Source organism: Scardinius erythrophthalmus (genome assembly GCF_964197995.2).
Source record: "Scardinius erythrophthalmus genome assembly, chromosome: 3".
Lineage (NCBI taxonomy): Eukaryota > Metazoa > Chordata > Actinopteri > Cypriniformes > Leuciscidae > Scardinius > Scardinius erythrophthalmus.
Window position 1 is genome coordinate 47,759,174 of NC_138223.1, and position 21,363 is coordinate 47,780,536.

Below are 21,363 nucleotides of genomic sequence, written 5' to 3' on the forward strand. Positions count from 1 at the left end.
AGTACATAAAGTGACTCCATAATAAAGTAACTTTTATAATTATTAGTGGACAAGGCAACACTTTGAAGTATCTTTCCAAGCATAAACCAAACACAGGGCCTCTTTCAAAGGTGGTTTAGTAGAAAAGTGCTGGACAGAACCAATTTGTGGTTGCTAATTTTACTTTCGTCTAAAATAGTAGATACCAAAGGGGTTAAATGATTCAAGGCAAGCAAAATTAATTATATATGACTGCATTGTCTAAAACCTTTTTTCTGCCATTTGACTGTATTATTTATGGACCCTTATGACAAAGTTAATCTAAAGAATTGTGATGGGAGAAATCATACAGGTAACAACATAAATTAACCTTGAAGAGTTGGTGAATTATACAGTATGTTGTAGGATGCAGATCTAAGAACTCTTACACACACTTTTATAGAGTCTGGATGAAAGTATCAGGAGGGCTGTTGCATTCTTAGAAGGTCGACTTCCACAACTGACCAATCCTTACGCTGTTGCGATGACGTCCTACGCCATGGCCAATGCTGAAAAACTCAATAAAGAGATCTTGATGAAACATTCCACCAAAGGAGAAGGTCAGTAACAAGTCATCAAAAATTGTTTTGCCTTATACAACATGGAATAATTCTAATCCAAACCCAGTGTAAATAATGGAAAAATTATCAAATTTTGCAGTGTAATGATTGCAACAGCAACACAGTCCTGTTATTATTCCTGCTTTGTGTTTGAATCAGCCGGTAGGTCCTGGACTGTCGCTGGACAGCATCATCACTCAATGGAGGCGACGGCCTATGCAGTGCTGGCACTTGTGAAGGACAAAGACTTTGATAAAGCAGGAGAGGCAGTGCTCTGGCTGCGTTCAAAACAGTCTCATTATGGTGGATCTGGCACCACACAGGTACACTAACATCTCATCATCTGACTGTGATAAACTGATGCAGAACTTGTCTTTGAATGCTGTTCTGCACTTTCCAGGCAACCATCATGGTGTTCCAGGCCGTGGCAGCGTATCGCACGCAGGTGAAGGACCAACAAAACTTCAATCTGGTTGTGGAGCTATCCGTGGCAGGAAGAAGCAAACCTGTCAGATTTACCATTAAAAGAGACAATGTGCATCTTACACAGTCATACAAGGTGAGGATTAAACTCATCAACCTGCTTCAAAATGTGTGTTGCTCATGTCAATTGAATGATTTTGTATCATAATAAGTGAGGAATGTTGGGAGTTTTTTCATTTGTCATCCATATTTAATTGTCTACATCAAATGTGTTGTGTGTGGTCAATAAAGTCTTCAGGTATCTCTGGTACATCATGGATTTGATTATCCTGCTGACTCGAGTACATGTGTTCACTCAACAGTTGGAGATCAACAAGGACTTCAATGTGACGGCTAGAGGAACTGGAACAGCCACTCTCTCAGTGAGTGTTCATGAGCGTTTATACGGTCAACAGCAAGATTAAAGCATTTGAACACACTGTTAGACCTTACCAGTTTTTTTTTACAGTAAAATACTGGCAACACTGTATTATACAGTGTGTTACTGTAAAAATGCACTAAATTAAAACTCAAATTAACTAATTTCACTTGCAGAAACCGACTGCCTTAAATTGACCAACTGTCATTTAAATGTATTAACTAAAATTTATAATGCATTAATAATGTGAGCGAAGTATTACTGTGAACTTATTTCATTTGAGACCACTAAAAGACTATTGTACATAAAGAGATTTCCACTGGACCAGCAACTACACAGTCACCGCCTGTTAAATAAAGCAACATACAGCAAATCATCAATGTTTGTAGATCTTCTCCTGGACTGAAGCACAGGCTCTACTCTTCTGCACAATGGTGACCCAAAAAAACAAAATTTTACAGTAAACTACTGGCAACAGTGTTGCCAGTATAAACCTGTTTTATAACTTACAGTTTATTACAGTTAAAATAAATTTTGTGGGTGTGTCTTTTTATCTGTTAACCCTTTCATCCCCACAGGGAAATCCACACTACAAAGAGTAAAAGTAACATTGAGACAGTGTTGCAGTGAGATAATTAAGGGAATATGTAAGTGATTGTTGAGCATTAGTGATGAACACCTGCTGTTAACAAGCAAAATCACTGAAGAAAAATAAAATCATCATATAGCCTGTTCAATCACTAACCTCATTTACAGTTTAATCCTGTATCAAAAGTATTACATTACCACCACTGTTAAACTACAGCAATGAGTTACAATGATGATTTTTTAACACATCATGCACAATCAATGAAACAGAACTACACCGTGTTTTAGAAACACAGAGATATCACAAATTAGCACGTGAATCTCAACAATGGTGGCAATATTTTTTTATTCATGCAGCAATGTATGCTGGGAGTTTTATACTATCCTGAAACCCAGCATGCATTGCGACATGAAACTTTTGACTGTCACCATTGTTGAGATTCATGTGCTGATTGTTGATGTCTGTGTGTCTGAGTTAGGCAGGAGTTCAAAATGTTTTAATGCACTATATGACTTCAATATCCTTCAGAATAGCTGGTTTCAGAAATATTGCTGTATTTTATGTTGTCGATTAACAGATATACTATCAATATTATATACCCATAAATTCAAAGCTTATATTCTGGTTGTGATCAGAGAATTAGACATGTCCAGGACGATTATGACATCATCTCAATAGCCTAAAACACCTGATCATCTTCCTCTTGACTATTTCTTGCCATAACAAATGTGTTTTATGAACACACAGTAACAGCCAGTGATATTCTAATGTTATAAAGTCAAGGGTCAAGAGACCAACTAAAGCAAACACTGATCTCCATCATGGTGACAACAAACTTGATTATTTTCAATAAAATATAAAAAACTAAATATCTGCTAATTCTCAACAAGAACTTTTATACATGTATGAAATAAATCATAAACTGGTTTCACACTCAATGGCTGGAAGTCAATTGTAGTTCTTGTGTTTCTCTTTTTTCAGTTCTTGTTTCTCTGTCCTTCAGTGATTCTGCTTATCAGGTGTTCATCAGTTTCTCAATTCACTCACTTCTTTTCATTCACTCTGTCAAGGGGACTATATTAGTGAACTAATGTAGGGAATAGTGAATGAGGGTATAGGGTGTGATTGGGAAAACAGCCTCTGAGTGTCGATTTTGAGCACTGTTAATTCACAGTATATTCCTGTAGGCTAGTTTTGTTTTCTTAGTAGGGCTGTGCGATATATATCGTGAGATTGTTATGCTCATCTCGTCAGTAAAGCCGGTTCCTTGATTAGTAGTAAATCACCATCACCTGCTTTCAGATGGAGCGGCATTTAGGGCTGAGGAAATAATTAAGTGATTAATTTAGTGATGATTGAGCATTATTGAAGACACCTGATGTTAACAAGCAGAATCACTGAAGAAGAAAATCACAAATTGTAAGTTACCATTAAGGTGATGGGTGTTTGCTTTAGTTGGGCTCTAGACCATTATATGTTTACTTTAATATTTACTGTTGTTTGTCTGCTGTTATAGATTTATAACAGTTAAATGAACAAAGTAAAATGTTATCCTATAGTGTTGGTTATGTTTTGACATAATCATGCTGTGATCTGAAAAAGGAAACTTATTGAGATAGTTTGGTTTAACTTGTTAGCAGCAGTTTAGTGATTCTTCAGCCTATGATTATCAGTATTTTACTTATAATACTAAATATTTAATAAACATTGTTCTGATCAAAAACCATTCAGATAAATTCATTTAAAACACAGACATCAATAATCAGCCTGTGGATCTCAACAATGGTGACAATAATAAAGCATGTTGCAGTGGCTGCCACCAATCACAACTCATTAATGGCTCCCATCATGCATTGCGGTATGAATAAATTATGATCTGAATTGTCTATGTAATTTACTTTTCCTAATTGAATATTCTGCTCCTCACCATTGTTGAGATGCATAGACTGAATCTTGACATCTGTGTGTGCCTAAAAAAATGATTTTTTTTTTTAAGCAACTTTTAAGAAATCCTTTATATTATATCAAAAATGCTGGGCATTTATGCAGATTCACTAACCAACAACATAAATCGAAGTCAGAAAGAAGGATTTTAATGAGTTCAGTGATCAAGTTCAAATGATGATTGTCATAATATAACCTACACCATCAGATCACTTTTTTTTTCTTTGTTTATCTGTCAGTTATAACTCAGATACAGCAGTCAAATAAATTCTAAAGTACACATATAATGGTCTAGAGTCCAACTAAAGCAAACACCCATCACCTTAATGGTAACTTACAATTTGTGATTTTCTCCTTCAGTGATTCTGCTTGTTAACATCAGGTGTCTTCAATAACGTTCAATCATCACTAAATTAATCACTTAATTATCTCATTAACTTAAACACTCTTGAGTGTGGACTCATACACTCCCAGGAGTGTTAATTTAACACTGGAGTTTTTGCTGTGTACAAAGAGCCGTAGTTAACTGACAAGCTGAGCCATATCGCATTAAGTATCGCTGGCGATACGTCCGCGATATTAATGCGATATGGCTCAGCTTGTCAGTTAACTACGGCTCTTTGTAGTAAATGCCGCTTCATCTGAAAGCAGGTGATGGTGATTTACTACTAATCAAGGAACCGGCTTTACTGACGAGATGCGCATAACAATCTCACGATATATATCGCACAGCCCTATTTCTTAGGTATATTACTGTTTTAATGGAAAAAGGTATGATATTGTCAGAATCTGGCCCTTTTTTTACAGCAAGGGTTAACAGTGCATCTAATCTGAGACGTGCTGCTCTTTTCAGGTTCTGACGCTGTACTACGCCAGACCTGTTGAGAAGAAGTCTGACTGTACACTCTTTGATCTGACTGTTAAAATGGAAAAAGCCCCTGAAAGTGAGATTGACAAAAAGGCCTTTCTTCAGCACTTTATAAACATTAAGGCTTTTCACACTGTGCTTAACCCTGGGTTATCGTCACTCTAACCCTGTTTAGGAACATTTGACACTTAACTACAACTATAATGACATTAGAAGTGGGTTAGCACTGCTTTCTACATGGATCATGAAACATTAAACATGATAACACAGGATTATGTTTACCAACGGGCTAGACTGACCCAGGGTTCACTTTTTCACAATTTCAAAAAAAGAATTACGCACTACATCTTCATTTTAATGAAATTTATTTTTATATTCCCTTTGGAAAGGGAAGACTTGACTTGAACTAAAACCACCAAATACTTTTGTTTCCTTTTAGCAAAACCAGGAGCCACTGCAAGTTACAACTTCATTATGGATTTCTTGTATGTGAACAAATACCCCAATTTTTATTTAATTTTTTTGTCAAGAAACCATTTAATTTGTAATCAATCAGCATGTGCTCATTTAGGCTGTTTTCACACTTGGTTTGTTTACTGTCCCACATTCGCTGTATGTTTGCTTCATGAACGCGAGTACCAGGGACAGTTAGATAATGATTTCAGGGGAGACTCCAGTTTCACTGCGTTCTGACACGGAAAAAAGAGTTTATTCAGAGTCAAGTCAAGTCATCTTCATTTATATAGCGCTTTTAACAATGTAGATTGTTTCAAAGCAGCTTTACAGAGATAAACGTATAATTTAAGGTAAGATTGTTTTAGCTTTATAGCGGTTCTTTAATAAAGTTATTTTCCAGCTAAAGTTAGTTTTGATTGATTCGCTTCCTTCGCAACGATCATTTGTTATTAAATTAGGGGCCGCTAAGACGACACAATTCTCTCTACACAGACTTTAAACGGGAACCTGTGAGAAACGCTGATGGCGTTCACATGTGGATTAAGAATTGGTTCTATAGTTATGTGCGTTTGAATATATGTGCGCAGGTTTGTAATTCCCTACAAACCAAGCCTAAACAAAGTACTGGTGTTTCCTTATAGTGTTGATACAGAATTTTATTTTATTTTATCAATCAATTCGGGGTAGGTACGCAAATTGAGTTTCCCGACAACGCTTTATCTGTAGAGTGGTAAAGGGATCCTCCATAGGGAGAGACTAGTTGGCACTTCAGCACTGCGTTGACATCGGGTCCAGGTGCAGGTCCTTCATCAGATCTGGATACGGCCTGGATCCGGGCAGGCTGCAGGAAAACCTCGGGATAAACAAAGACACTAAAATTAGCGTAGATGCCATTCTTCTCATGATGTAACGAGTACATCAGGATTTATGGGAAGTGTTCCCGGTTCCAGCTGACCTAATCTATGCAGCCTAACATTGAATTGTAGAAGTCTATAATGTATTATGTGAATGCTAGGTCAAAGAGATGTGTCTTTAATCTAGCTTTGAACTGACAGAGTGTGTCTGCTTCCCGGACAATGGTAGGAAGACTGTTCCAAAGTTTTGGTGCTAAATAGGAGAAGGATCTACTGCCAGCAGTCGATTTTGATATTCTAGGTATTATCAACTGGCCGGAATTTTGAGATCGCAATACACTGTAAAAAAGAATACATTGATTTTATTAATATCTAATTAATAAAAATGAGGCAACAGATTACAAGCAATATTATTAATTAAATTTAACAAATTAGAATTGAGTAATAATTAATCAAATGAATTCCTTAAAAGGTAACCATTTAAAATGAGTAAAATTTACAAAATATCTTTTATTGCCAACATTGAAGACACCTGGTGTTAACAAGCAGAATCACTGAAGGAGAAACCCATAATTAAAGTCACCATTGTGGAGATCAGTGTGTGTTTTAGTTGGGCTCTTGACCTTAAATTTCTAACTTTAAGTTTTGTTTGGCTGCTGTACATGAGTTATAACAGCCAGATGAACAAAGAGAAAAGGTGATCTGATGGTGTTGGTTGTGTTTTAACATAATCATTAATTCACAATCATTAGACCTGAATCACTGAACCTCATATAGAGTCCAATTTATGAGTTAAATTAACTTTATTAACTACAGCAGTATAATATTTTTAGCCTTTCCAGTGAAATCCAAATGATCAAATCAATAATAAAAAATAAATAAATATATGTTTTTTTTTTTTTTAATTTTTTTTTTAGGCACGAACACACATCAAGATTTTGCGTATGAATCTCAGCAATGGTGACGAACAGATCACCTCTGAACATAAGCTCATTATTTATTCATGCAGCAATGCATGATGGGAGCCATGAATGAGTTTTGATTGGTGGAACCCAGAATGCACTGCAACATGCTTTATAATTGTCACCATTGTTGAGATTCACAGGCTGATTATTGATGTCTGTGTGTCTCCTTTTTATGTCAGAGAAACTTTTTAGAAATTATTTGCCTTACATTGTAAAAGTTAAAAAATATTATGCCATACAAGGACAGTGCTGCTATAATTAATAAAGTAAATCTAACTCATTTTGGACTCTATATGAGTTCAGTGATTCAGGTCAAAGGATTGTGAAATAATGATTATGTTAAATCACAACCAACACCATCAGATCACCTTTTCTCTTTGTTCATCTGGCTGTTATAACTCATGTACAGCAGCCAAACAAAACTTAAAGTTAATGATTTAAAGGTCAAGAGCCCAACTAAAACACACACTGATCTCCACAATGGTGACTTTAATTATGGTTTTCTCCTTCAGTGATTCTGCTTGTTAACACCAGGTGTCTTCAATGTTGGCAATAAAAGATATTTTGTAAATTTTACTTGAGATCGCTAATATGGTCATACTTCCTGGTTCTGGTAAGAACTCGAGCTGCTGCGTTTTGAACTAGCTGTAGTTTTAAGCGTGCAGGGCAACCACCCAGTAGAGCATTACAATAATCTGGCCTTGATGTCATGAACGCATGAACTAATTGTTCCGCATTTGTCAATGAGAGCATATGGCGTAATTTACATATATTTTTAAGATGGAAAAATGCGGTTTTACAGATACTAGACACGTGACTTTCAAATGAAAGTTTGGTATCAAAGAGCACACCCAGGTTCCTAACCAATGACGAAGACTCGACAGAGCAGCCATCGAGTGTTAGACAGTATTCTAGGTTATTACGTGTGGGAGTTTTTTGTCCAATAATTAGTTGGACTGTTTTTTCAGAATTTAGTAGTAGAAAATTACTAGTCATCCCAACTAATGGAAACACTATTCACTGTTATGGTGACTTCAAATGAAACGCATTAGAGTTAAACCTCTGTTAAATCTCAATAAAAACTTTTGTAGACGTCTGACAGAAATAATGTCAGTCTGGTTAGTAATAAGTCCCACATAGCAACATTGTGTCGGCCCAGATACGGCCCACATCTGGCACACATGGAAAGATGATCTGGCCCACATCCCACATAGCAACATTGTGTCGGCCCAGATCCGGCCCACATCTGGCACACATGGAAAGATGATCTGGCCCACATGCAGCGTGGAATTACGGCACTTGGGTGGGCCTCTCCTGTTTGCCAGATCTGGGCCACAAGCAGGCCATAGCAATGCCACATCTCAGCCAAGAGCAAAGAAATAAACCAGAACTGGAGGATTAAACAACTCCACAAACAGCATTACCAGCTTCACTTATTACCAACCAGACTGACTTTATTTCTGTCAGACGTCTACAAAAGTTTTTATTGAGAATTAACAGAGGTTTAACTATAATGTGTTTCATTTAAAGTCACCATAACAGTGAATAGTGTTTCCATTAGTTGGGCTCTTAACTCTTATTATATCTTTTGTCTTCTTTGGCCGCTGTGACAGTGTGTTTGTCAAACACATTTGCAGCAGCAAAGAAAGCTAAAGTGAAGTGAGATCAGGTGATGATGGTTACCTGTTGATGGTTTTATAATCATCATGAAATTACCTGTTTCACTGAGATAATTTGAATCTAAAAATTGTGTTGTACCATTAATATATTCTCATCACAAACCCTGTGTTACTGCAGCGTGAGGTCCAACAATATTATAACAATCAATTAGAAGATTTTAACAAACATGAGCATGAATCATTACTGTTCGATGACACACACAGACATCAATAATCAACGTATGAATCTCAACAATGGTGACAATCAAAAGTACCTTGCTGCAATGCATGCTGGGTACCATCATTGTACAAAACTCCCAGCATGCATTGCAACATGAATAAATTATGCAGCTAAATTGTCCTATTAATTTGTTTAATTCTAAATATGTGCTTTTATTTTTTGCTGTTGTTTTTGTTTTGGCATTTAGTAGCTTTTCAGTGATGTTCTGAATTAATCTAAAAAAATAAAATATTGTCACCCTTGTTGAGATTCATGTGCTGATTTTTGATATCTAAGTGTGTCACCATGGATTTTTTTTTCGTGCTCATGTTTGTTAAAGTCTTCTAACTGATTGTTATAATATTGCTGGACCTCGTGCTGCAGTAACACAGGGTTTGTGATGAGAATATATTAACGGTACAACACAATTGTGAGATTCAAATTATCTCAGTGAAACAGGTTATTTCATGATGATTATAAAACCATCAACAGGTAACCATCATCACCCGATCTCATTTCACTTTAGCTTTCTTTGCTGCTGCAAATGTGTTTGACAAACACACTGTCCCAGCGGCCAAAGAAGACAAAATATATAATAAGAGTTAAGAGCCCAACTAATGGAAACACTATTCACTGTAATGGTGACTTTAAATGAAACACATTATAGTTAAACCTCTGTTAATTCTCAATAAAAACTTTTGTAGACGTCTGACAGAAATAAAGTCAGTCTGGTTGGTAATAAGTGAAGCTGGTAATGCTATTTGTGGAGTTGTTTAATCCTCCAGTTCTGGTTTATTTCTTTGCTCTTGGCTGAGATGTGGCATTGCTATGGCCTGCTTGTGGCCCAGATCTGGCAAACAGGAGTGGCCCACCCAAGTGCCGTAATTCCACGCTGCATGTGGGCCAGATCATCTTTTCACGTGTGCCAGATGTGGGCCGGATCTGGGCCGAAACAATGTTGCTATGTGGGATGCAGCGTGGAATTACGGCACTTGGGTGGGCCACTCCTGTTTGCCAGATCTGGGCCACAAGCAGGCCATAGCAATGCCACATCTCAGCCAAGAGCAAAGAAATAAACCAGAACTGGAGGATTAAACAACTCCACAAACAGCATTACCAGCTTCACTTATTACCAACCAGACTGACTTTATTTCTGTCAGACGTCTACAAAAGTTTTTATTGAGAATTAACAGAGGTTTAACTATAATGTGTTTCATTTAAAGTCACCATTACAGTGAATAGTGTTTCCATTAGTTGGGCTCTTAACTCTTATTATATCTTTTGTCTTCTTTGGCCGCTGTGACAGTGTGTTTGTCAAACACATTTGCAGCAGCAAAGAAAGCTAAAGTGAAGTGAGATCAGGTGATGATGGTTACCTGTTGATGGTTTTATAATCATCATGAAATTACCTGTTTCACTGAGATAATTTGAATCTAAAAATTGTGTTGTACCATTAATATATTCTCATCACAAACCCTGTGTTACTGACGCATGAGGTCCAGCAATATTATAACAATCAGTTAGAAGACTTTAACAAACATGAGCATGAATCATTACTGTTCGATGACACACACAGACATCAATAATCAACGTATGAATCTCAACAATGGTGACAATCAAAAGTACCTTGCTGCAATGCATGCTGGGTACCATCATTGTACAAAACTCCCAGCATGCATTGCAACATGAATAAATTATGCAGCTAAATTGTCCTATTAATTTGTTTAATTCTAAATATGTGCTTTTATTTTTTGCTGTTGTTTTTGTTTTGGCATTTAGTAGCTTTTCAGTGATGTTCTGAATTAATCTAAAAAAAAAAAAATATTGTCACCCTTGTTGAGATTCATGTGCTGATTTTTGATATCTAAGTGTGTCACCATGGATTTTTTTTCGTGCTCATGTTTGTTAAAGTCTTCTAACTGATTGTTATAATATTGCTGGACCTCGTGCTGCAGTAACACAGGGTTTGTGATGAGAATATATTAATGGTACAACACAATTGTTAGATTCAAATTATCTCAGTGAAACAGGTTATTTCATGATGATTATAAAACCATCAACAGGTAACCATCATCACCTGATCTCATTTCACTTTAGCTTTCTTTGCTGCTGCAAATGTGTTTGACAAACACACTGTCCCAGCGGCCAAAGAAGAAAAAAGATATAATAAGAGTTAAGAGCCCAACTAATGGAAACACTATTCACTGTAATGGTGACTTTAAATGAAACACATTATAGTTAAACCTCTGTTAATTCTCAATAAAAACTTTTGTAGACGTCTGACAGAAATAAAGTCAGTCTGGTTGGTAATAAGTGAAGCTGGTAATGCTATTTGTGGAGTTGTTTAATCCTCCAGTTGTGGTTTATTTCTTTGCTCTTGGCTGAGATGTGGCATTGCTATGGCCTGCTTGTGGCCCAGATCTGGCAAACAGGAGTGGCCCACCCAAGTGCCGTAATTCCATGCTGCATGTGGGCCAGATCATCTTTTCACGTGTGCCAGATGTGGGCCGGATCTGGGCCGAAACAATGTTGCTATGTGGGGTGAAGCTGGTAATGCTGTTTGTGGAGTTGTTTAATCCTCCTCTGCTGAGATCTTCACAGATTTAATGTCTTCTTTTCTCTTCAGTTGATTTCATCTGGCTGTGTCTGAAGTCAGTTGTAGTTCTTGTGTTTCTGCTCATCTCTTTTTCTGTTCTCTTCTTTCTTTCAGTGATTCTGCTTGTTAACAGGCTTATTAAGGCTGAGATGACTCCATATTTAATATACACAGACTTTATGGCTCAGGTCCATTTGTGGTTTATTTCTTTGCTCTTGGCTGACATGTGGCATTGCTATGGCCTGCTTGTGGCCCAGATCTGGCAAACAGGAGCGGTCCGCCCAATTGCCGTCATTCCACGCTGCATGTGGGCCAGATCCACATTCCACAAGTGCCAGATATGGGCCGGATCCGGGCCGAAACAATGTTGCTATCTGGGATTAATGATAGTAAGAAGAGGATCTATGACCTCTGGAAGCATCTCTTTCAGTAGCTTAGTCGGTATAGGGTCTAACATACATGTTGTAGATTTAGATGATTTAATGAGTGTAGTAAATTCTTCCTCTCCTATAGCAACGAATGAATAAAATTTTTCCTCAGGGAGACTACAATGCACTGCCTGATGCGATACTGTAGTAGACGGTTGCATAGTTACAGTATAATTTTGTCCCTGATATTATCAATCTTATAAGTGAAGTCATTACTGCTGTGCTGCTTGGAAACTTCTGTGTTTGAAACTTTCTTTTTCGTTAGTTTAGCCACTGTTTAAAATAAATACCTAGGATTATGTTTATTTTCTTCTAATACCCAGTGGGCATTTGATGTCAATTTAACATCAATATGACATCAAATTGATGTCAAAATTACGTCAAGAAATAGGTCAAAAATGAAAGTCAAATTGACGTCAAAGTGTTGATGTCAATTTGATGTCAAGATTTTGACCTCTGCTGATGTCATTTTGCCAAACAAAAAGGTGAAATGCATGACCGTACACTTATTACCAGCTTCACTTAAACTAACCAGATTTACTTTATTTAATTTCCAGTTTAATGAAATCATATTTTGTATTTTAAAGTCACCATGATGGTGGTTAGCGTTTGCTTTAGTTGTGCTCTTGACCCTTGACTCTTTAATATAAAAAATTCTCTGGCTGCTTTAACTGTGTGTTAAAAAAGCCATCAGAAACTGAGATCAGGAGATGTTGGCTGTTTATTGATGATATCATCATGTAACTGCCTGAATCCCTGAGCTTATTCAGTGTCTAATGCTTTGATTATATAGGACTTGTGGTATAAAAGTGATTTTATTCATGATAAAAGTAATTTGATTCTACAGCATGTCGAGCAATGTTATCAAATAATATTCTTTGTTTTTAATAACTATTTAGTGCACAAAAACGTTTCATCTATGGCATTACTGAGACGCACACAGACATCAAGAAACAGCATATGAATCTCAACAATGGTGACAATCAAACAAAATATCCAGATAATCAGATCAACTACAGCTGCATAATTTATTAAAGCCGCAATGCATGCTGGGAGATGTGGGTGAGTTTTGATTGGTGGTACCCAGCATGCACTGCAGCATGAAGCATTTCACTGATTGTCACCATTGTTGAGAGTCATACACTGATTCTTGATAGCTAAGTAATAATGTTGAGTTTAATGCAGTAAATGTTTTTAAAATCCTTTATTAATTAAAAAAAATATTCTCATGCTGTAAAATTAAATGGCTTCTATTATAATACAACATTAAAATCACAAGTCCTATATAATCAAACATCAGACACTGAATAAGATCAGAGATTCAGGCAATTAATTGATGATAATATCATCATTTTCAATAAGCCACCAACATCTCCTGATCTCATTTTTTCATGGCTTTTTTAGCTACAACACATGTGCTTTATAAACACACAGTTATAGCAGCCAGAGAAATTTTATATTAAAGAGTAAAGGGCCAAGAGCACAACTAAAGCAAACGCTAACCACCATCATGGTGTCATCAAAATATGTTTAATATATTTTAAACTATTTAAATATTATATTTATTTAAACCGGAAATTAAATAAAGTAAATCTGGTTATTTTTAAGTGAAGCTGGTGATAAGTGTACGGTCATGCATTTCACCTTTTTGTTTGGCAAAATGACATCAGCAGAGGTCAAATCTTGACATCAAATTGACATCAACACTTTGATGTCAATTTGACTTTCATTTTTGACCTATTTCTTGACGTAATTTTGACATCAAGATGCCCGCTGGGTCAGGTTTGCATGTAAAGCTCTAGTGTGAAAGCAGCCTTAAACGCAGAATCAGTTGATGGAGGAAAACTGAAGACTTCCGAAACCTGTTAATAAAACCTGCACTTTATCTCCATCTTTACAGCTACAAAAGTGATAAAACCGATGCCACTATGACTATTCTGGACATTGGCATACCGACAGGATTTGATGTTGAAGAAAATGATCTTAAAGAGGTATTATGATGATAAACTGATGCAGAATTGCCTCACATCTGCAGATAGGCCATAAAACATGTTGGTCATCATGTGATGCACTGAGTTATTTTTCTCATTTTCTTGCCCTCAGTTGTCCACGGGGAAGGAGAGATACATTCAGAAATATGAAAAGAATAAAGTGCTGTCAGAGCGAGGATCCCTCATCCTCTACTTGGATAAGGTATTTCAAACAACTTCTACTGCCCGATGATGTCAAAAACTGATTTTTTTTTTTTTTTTATCATGAAACCAAATTTATTTTCAAGTCTGTGATATTGTTTTGCTTAATATCACAGTATTGATGAATTCTAGATTCGGTTTGGCTATTGTTCCAAGATGCTCATTATCTGTAAGGGCATGTGGGTCCACGTAACTTTGGTACATTACAGACTGCTTATCAGAATCATATTTCACATGATACTTGAATATATAGATCTAAATTATGTTTACATGTATATTTTTTCTATCAGCTATGCAAAATAGAATACTGTTTTTGCAGTGTAATTGCAGCTGTACATTGTTAAATGAATGCAAGAAAGAAACACCAATCACAATTCAAATGCAAATATAATTAATAATTTTGACTACAAAAATTGTTTTAAATTTGACCCACATTATTAGTTTTTAGTTATTAGTTGTCGCTTGTGCAAATGTTAATGTGGGCAGTTTCAATTGTACAATTTGATATTTAATATCATGTAAATTTGCTTTAATTTTTTTTGACTCATTAGGTTTCTCGTAAAGAGACAGAAAGACTTTCCTTCAGAATGCACAAGATGTTTAATGTGGGTCTGCTTCAACCTTCTGCCGTCACAATATATGAATTTTACTCACCAGGTGAGCTATTGCTGCATGTACACACACTATTTCTTTTATCTATAAAAACAATTAAACTGAAGCTCTCAAATTAAAATGTTAATTCAGTGCCATTAAGTATTTGAATGTTCCTCCAAAACTCTTTTCTCCACTGTCCCTCACACTGAAGACTGTTGAACTGCTCCAGAAATTGCTCTATTAACCTCATTTCCAAACATCTTTTCTCAAGGGGGAATTTAAAAAAAAAAAAAATTGCACCATCTAATGTTAATTAGATTTTTTTATTCACAAATCAACTTAGTCTAACAGTTTTACAGTAAATTGAGAGAATATCAATAGTTTCCATATGGCACCGCTCTACCACAGTGGAATTGCAGTAGGCTAATGTATTTCCTGATTGGGATTTTTTATAGATAGTAGCATAAACAATATGATTGCAGTTATTTATTTGCAGTTATTTATTTGTGGTTATTTAAGGTGATTTTTGTAGTATAGTTGTCAACAAAATTATTTCTTCTTTTCAGAAAATGAATACATCAATATTTTACGGAAAGGGCGACAGGAAGAGTGCAGAGCTAGCTCTTCCATGTGATGAGAGTGTGGATGAGATAGCCAAATGATAGGGAATGGTAGGGATTAAATAATAGGGATCTACTTATTTTTGGTTTCCATGCTTTGGTTTGAGTTCCAAGTATATAAATCTATCAATTTCCAAAAGAAATATGCATGTAAATAGCAAAGAAAATCATAATTTTATAGAAAAATTACTTTTTTGAACATTTTCCATTGTGGTACAGCGTTGCCATAGAGCAACATTTCCTTAGAGCCACCCCAAACAACAAGGAACTCAGAGGTTATTCAAGATTATAGGCAAAAACACTTAACAGGGCCAAAACCATGGAACAGATAATCAAAGGAGCAACCAGAAATGCAGTTGTGACTCAGTAATGAATGACTGAAGAATTGTTATATAATGTTATGAACAAGTGTTAAAAAATTGCTCTGTAAAATAATGGTTATCTGCTGGCAGATGTGGTGGCCAGCAATGTACTGTTATTTACAACCCTTTACCGTTAATTTACAGCTCTCCTTTTTAACAGTATGTTACCGTAAAGATTCCTTGGAAGGTAACTCATATTATTTGGGAAACCGATTGCTTCAAACAGTTTTTATACTAATTTATACTGATAGTACTGTGATCTTTCTACAGTTGAGTGCACTGAAAATGCTGTTTTTCTACAGTTTTATGCCATACATTAATTTACAGTTTATTACCGTTAAATTACGCTTCACCCTGTTTTTTTTTTTTTTTTAAACACACTCCACAGTGTTGGAGTAATACTGAAGCAGTGTTGAAGTTAATGATATAATTCAGTGATTAATTAACTGATGATGGAGCATTAGTGATGAACATCTGAGGTTAACAAGCAGAATCACTGAAGGACAGATGATTAACAAGAACAGAAAAAGTGAAACACAAGAACTACAACTGACTTCAGCCACAGAAGACATTAAATCTGTGAAGATCTCAGCAGAGGAGGATTAAACAACTCCAAAAAATAGCATTACCAGCTTCACTTATTACTAATTAAACCTGTGTGTATTTGTTTCAGATGCACGCTGTTCAAAGTTCTACCACCCTGAAAGGGCAGATGGCGCTATATACAGACTGTGTCAGGGAGACATGTGCACGTGTGCAGAAGGTATTATCACACACACATAATAGTATAAAGTGACCATATCCAGAAGTGTTGTAGTTGTTTTTTTTTTTTGGTTAACTGCAGTGTATGATTTTTTGTATTATTATTACCGTATTCTTGTATACAAATGAGGAAACAAACAATTTGTGTGCATGTGTGTGATTGCAAGTGTATATGTGTGTATAAACATGAACTTCTCTGAACACAGAAAACTGCTCTTACCAGAAGAAAAACATACCAAAAGAACAAGAGTATGAACGTATGAATAATGCCTGTGGATTTGGCATGAGTTATGGTAAATGCATTCAGTTCTCCGTGTTAATTCACTGTCATACTTTAATCAGGATTCATTAATTGAATCCCCCCCCCCCATATTGTTCTAAACGTCTATGAAACTGTTGTTTTTCAGTTGAACACAAAAAGAAAACACACGCTGCTCTTATAGTGAACAACTGAATGAAGCTTGTGTATCCAAAAAATCGAGAGCATTACCAAAAATATAAATCAGACAAAATGCAAAAAAAGCAAAACACAGATGTGACATGTTCACTTTTCATAGTGACACAGAGCATGTCTGTTAAGCTCCAAAAATGGCAAACACACTGAAAAATGGATAAGTTGACTTTTACTTTACACATTTTCCATATCTCCTGAAGCCAAATGAAAGCTTTGTGAGAGGAACAGACCCAAATTTCACTTTTAAATCACTGTAAATCTTCCCTTCCACTGTGCTTTTAACTCAAGAACAGAATCATTCAGTCAGTGAGCCGTATGATCACATGGAGTTCTTGAACGTTCGACTTCTGAAATCCAATCTAATCAGTTATTATGCCAGTAACAATATTACACTTATGTTTGACAGTTTATAAAGTGAAAGTGGATAAGATGGATCTGGCACAGGACACTGACATCTATCACTTGAAGGTGGAGCAAGTGCTGAAAGAAGGTACGGTTCAACGTTCTCTCCATGCTCATGAACTGCATATGAAATGTGTCATTTTGTGTGTGAGTGTTAAAGTTAATGAGATAATTATATAATTATATAATAAATAATGAGATAATTAAGTGATTAATTTAGTGATGATTGAGCATTATTGAAGACACCTGATGTTAACAAGCAGAATCACTGAAGGAGAAAATCACAAATTGTAAGCCACCGTTATGGTGATCAGTGTTTTCTTTAGTTGGGCTCTTGACCCTTATATGTTTACTTTAAATTTTGTTTGGCTGTTGTATCTGAGTTAGAACTGCCAGATGAACAAAGAAAAAAAGTGATCTGATGGTGTATGGAGCTAGAATTGTGTCTTTATTACATGCGAGAAAATAAAATGATCTGAGAGAGAAAAAAAAAGTTTGAGAGAAAAAGTTATCACACTGATAGCAAAAAAGCATTTCATGAGAGAAAAAAGAATATTTGAGAGAAAAAGTTTTCATAACAATAGCAAAAAATAATAATATTTGAGACTAAAAAAAGTTTTGAGAGAAAGTATTTTCTCATTGAACATATAAATTTTAAATTTTTTAAATTATTTCTGAGGAAAAAAAAATCTCTCTCAAAATACTTTGAAAAAAAAAAAAACTGATCAAGCTGCGATGTCAAGATTGCAATGCTGGTGTGTGTGTGTGTGTGTGTGTGTGTGTGTGTGTGTGTGTGTGTGTGTGAGTGAGAGTGTGTGTGTGTGTGTGTGTGTGTGTGTGAGAGAGAGAGAGAGAGAGAGAGAGAGAGAGAGAGAGAGAGAGAGAGAGAGAGAGAGAGAGAGAGAGACACGGGAGCAATCGAACAGTATAAAAGGGTGATCGAACAGTGGAAACATAAAACTGCATAAAACTGCAAAGTGTTTAGCCTACTTATATTTGTGTAAAACATGCTTTTGTCAAACTGTAACCTACAACTGTCACCCAATTTTGTGTCAAACCAAAATCACACACACGCTGTTTAAAAGCAAAAATTATCTAATCTTTTGGACATTCATCATATTGCATTGGTATTGCATTGGTTATTTTTAAGTTACACATTCTACATTGATTAAAAAAGAAAATCAAATCCGTTTTTAATGGTAGTATTATTTTATACAGAAATAAATTATTTATAATTCAGATGAGAATAAAGTTAAGTTAATTAAAATGAAGGAAACAAATAGGCCTATATTAATCTGAAATATAGCAAATTAATTTTAAATTCCCAAACATTGGAGTGTCCGTGCTCAACTAAGGCAGAGGCGGCATCTATGCCGGTGAACCGAACAATGGTGTAATGATTCAGTTCGACTCCCCAGACAAGACGATGCTCACCCGACTGGCCCCGCCCATGACACAATTTTCACAGCAAAAGCAAAATCCTGACACGAGAGCAAGAAATTGCATCGAGAGCAAAGAAAAGCGTTTTGAGAGAAACACTTTTTTTTTTTTTTTGAGAAAATGTTTTCACATTGATAGCAAAAAATATATATTTGAGAGGTTTTTTTTTTTCAAAGTATTCTGAGAGAGATTTTTTTTCTTAGAAATAATTTTATTTTTTTATGTTCTGTGAGAAAATACTTTCTCTCAAAATGTTTTTTTAGTCTCAAATAATATTATTTTTTGCTATTGGTATGAAAACGTTTTCTCTCAAATATACTTTTTTCTCTCATGAAATGCTTTTTTGCTATCAGTGTGATAACTTTTTCTCTCAAACCTTTTTTTCTCTCTCAGATCATTTATTTTCTCGCATGTAATAAAGACACAATTCTAGCTCCATAATGGTGTTGGTTATATTATGACAATCATCATTTGAACTTGATCACTGAACTCATTAAGATCCTTATTTCTGACATATATTTATGTTGTTGATTACAGCATAACTGTGATTCTGCATAAATATCCAGAATTTTAGATATAATACAAAGGATTTCTTAAAAGTTGTTTTGAAAAAAACAAACAAAAAAAACTTTCTTCTAGGCACACACAGACCTCAAGATTCAGTCTATGCATCTCAACAATGGTGAGGAGCAGAATATTCAATTAGGAAAAGTAAATTATATAGACAATTCAGATCATAATTTATTCATACCGTAATGCATTATGGGAGCCATTAATGAGTTGTGATTGGTGGCAGCCACTGCAACATGCTTTATTATTGTCACCATTGTTGAGATTCACAGGCAGATTATTGATGTATGTGTTTCTAAATAAAATACTTTTTCAAAGTCTTATCATCAGAACAACTTTTAAAAAATATTTTTGATTATATTAAAAATTCTGAACATAGTATAATGTTGAATCACAGGCTGCTGTAATCAACAAGGTAAACCTAACTCTCTAAATCAGTTTAGTTTTTCCGATCACAACATGATTATGTCAAAACATAACCAACACCATCAGATCACGTTGTCTCTTTGTTCATCTGACTGTTATAAATCATTAACAGCAGACAAGCAAAATTTAAAGTAAACATATAAGGGTCAAGAGCCTAACTAAAGCAAACACTGATCACCATAATGGTTAGTGGTGTCAACAATAATCGATTCGGCGATGCATCGCAATGCGGGGCATGCACGATTCAGCATCGATGCGGCAAGGTGCCATAATCGATTATGTCACTGTTTACTTTCTGGCCTTGAGTTGGACAATAAGTTGTGAAGTTTCAATTACTTCCGGGACTTTCAAACATCAAAATAACATTTATTAATATGTTTTCTTGTCAAAATGACACATCTTTTCATGTTCTATTTTGCCTTGCATGTCGCGTGAAAAATAGGCGTCGATTCTATTTCTCAAGCCGCGCCTGAGAAGCGCGTGTCACGCAGGCAGTGTGCAAGCTCTAATAACCTGTTAACATGGGAGCCGGAAAAAAAAAACGGACACGCCGCGCAGCTGAGACGCTCACGCCATGCAGCCAGTGTGTAAAACCTGCCACACTAAAATCAAGCACGTTGGCAATAAAGTTAGTTTAAAAAAAACACTTATATTCACTGCTGGAAAAAGTTGGCTGTTATTATTGATCTATTTAATTTCAAATGGTTCTAAAGCAGAGAGAAGAGAAACATTTCTCATTCAAAGCACTGAATGCAGTGATTTATGTTTTCTTTTTCAGTTTTGAAAATGCCATATCCAATACCCTGTACCATTCAATTTTATTTTATTTAATGACATTTATGTCAAAGATACAGGAGAGTGATAATACACACATAGCAGCCAATAAAATCTGTTGTTCAATATCTGACTGCTTGTATTGCCTCATGACTGATGAAAAATGGATTTTGGAGTTTTTGCTGTGTATATTCAGCATGAGGCTAATTTAAATTGCAGAGAAAGTGTGTCCTAAACACTGTTCTGTCCTGTAGGCACTGATGAGGATGTTGAGGGGAAAGTCAGACCATTTTTGGGTCGTCCCGGTTGCAGAGAGAGTTTAGGATTGAAACAAGGCAAGTCGTACCTCATCATAGGCAAATCCGAAGACCTGCCAAGGCTCAGAGGAACGTAAGTGTCCACTCTGTGTCGGTGAATAACAGGATTTGCCAGAACTTTATGTATTTAAAGTCTTTACAAGGTTGTTCATGGCTCAATGTTGGGATAGTTTTATTTATTTATTTATATTTTTTTTCCTCAAAATGCATTTTAAATAACCTAAAATAGACTTGAATACACTTGGGGGAAAAAGTAAAAACAAATACTAAATGATTTGAATACAAATCATCTGTGATGAACTTGAGTTTATGTGGGGTTTATAGTCAAAAATGTGTGTAACTATCCAGTGATTAACTCTTTCCCCACCATTGACATATATTTTTCCGAAAATTTCTGGTAATGCATGTTTTCACTGTTATACGGTAGGGAGCGCTATTACACATCTTCTGGAA

General features: G+C 35.6%; 1 protein-coding gene across 1 annotated transcript in view; it reads left to right on the forward strand.

Moving 5' to 3' along the window:
• LOC308688226 (complement C3-like) overlaps nt 1-21,363 on the forward strand; it is a 91,256-nt gene that overhangs the window by 66,983 nt on the left and 2,910 nt on the right. The window contains exons 27-39 of the mRNA XM_081361157.1: nt 422-578; nt 738-901; nt 979-1,137; nt 1,364-1,423; nt 4,806-4,896; nt 5,260-5,305; nt 13,898-13,988; nt 14,101-14,190; nt 14,741-14,846; nt 16,439-16,528; nt 16,734-16,820; nt 17,388-17,471; nt 20,848-20,983. Of these exons, the coding sequence (XP_081217283.1) occupies nt 422-578; nt 738-901; nt 979-1,137; nt 1,364-1,423; nt 4,806-4,896; nt 5,260-5,305; nt 13,898-13,988; nt 14,101-14,190; nt 14,741-14,846; nt 16,439-16,528; nt 16,734-16,820; nt 17,388-17,471; nt 20,848-20,983 (1,361 nt within the window). The remainder of the gene's footprint in view (nt 1-421; nt 579-737; nt 902-978; nt 1,138-1,363; nt 1,424-4,805; nt 4,897-5,259; nt 5,306-13,897; nt 13,989-14,100; nt 14,191-14,740; nt 14,847-16,438; nt 16,529-16,733; nt 16,821-17,387; nt 17,472-20,847; nt 20,984-21,363) is intronic.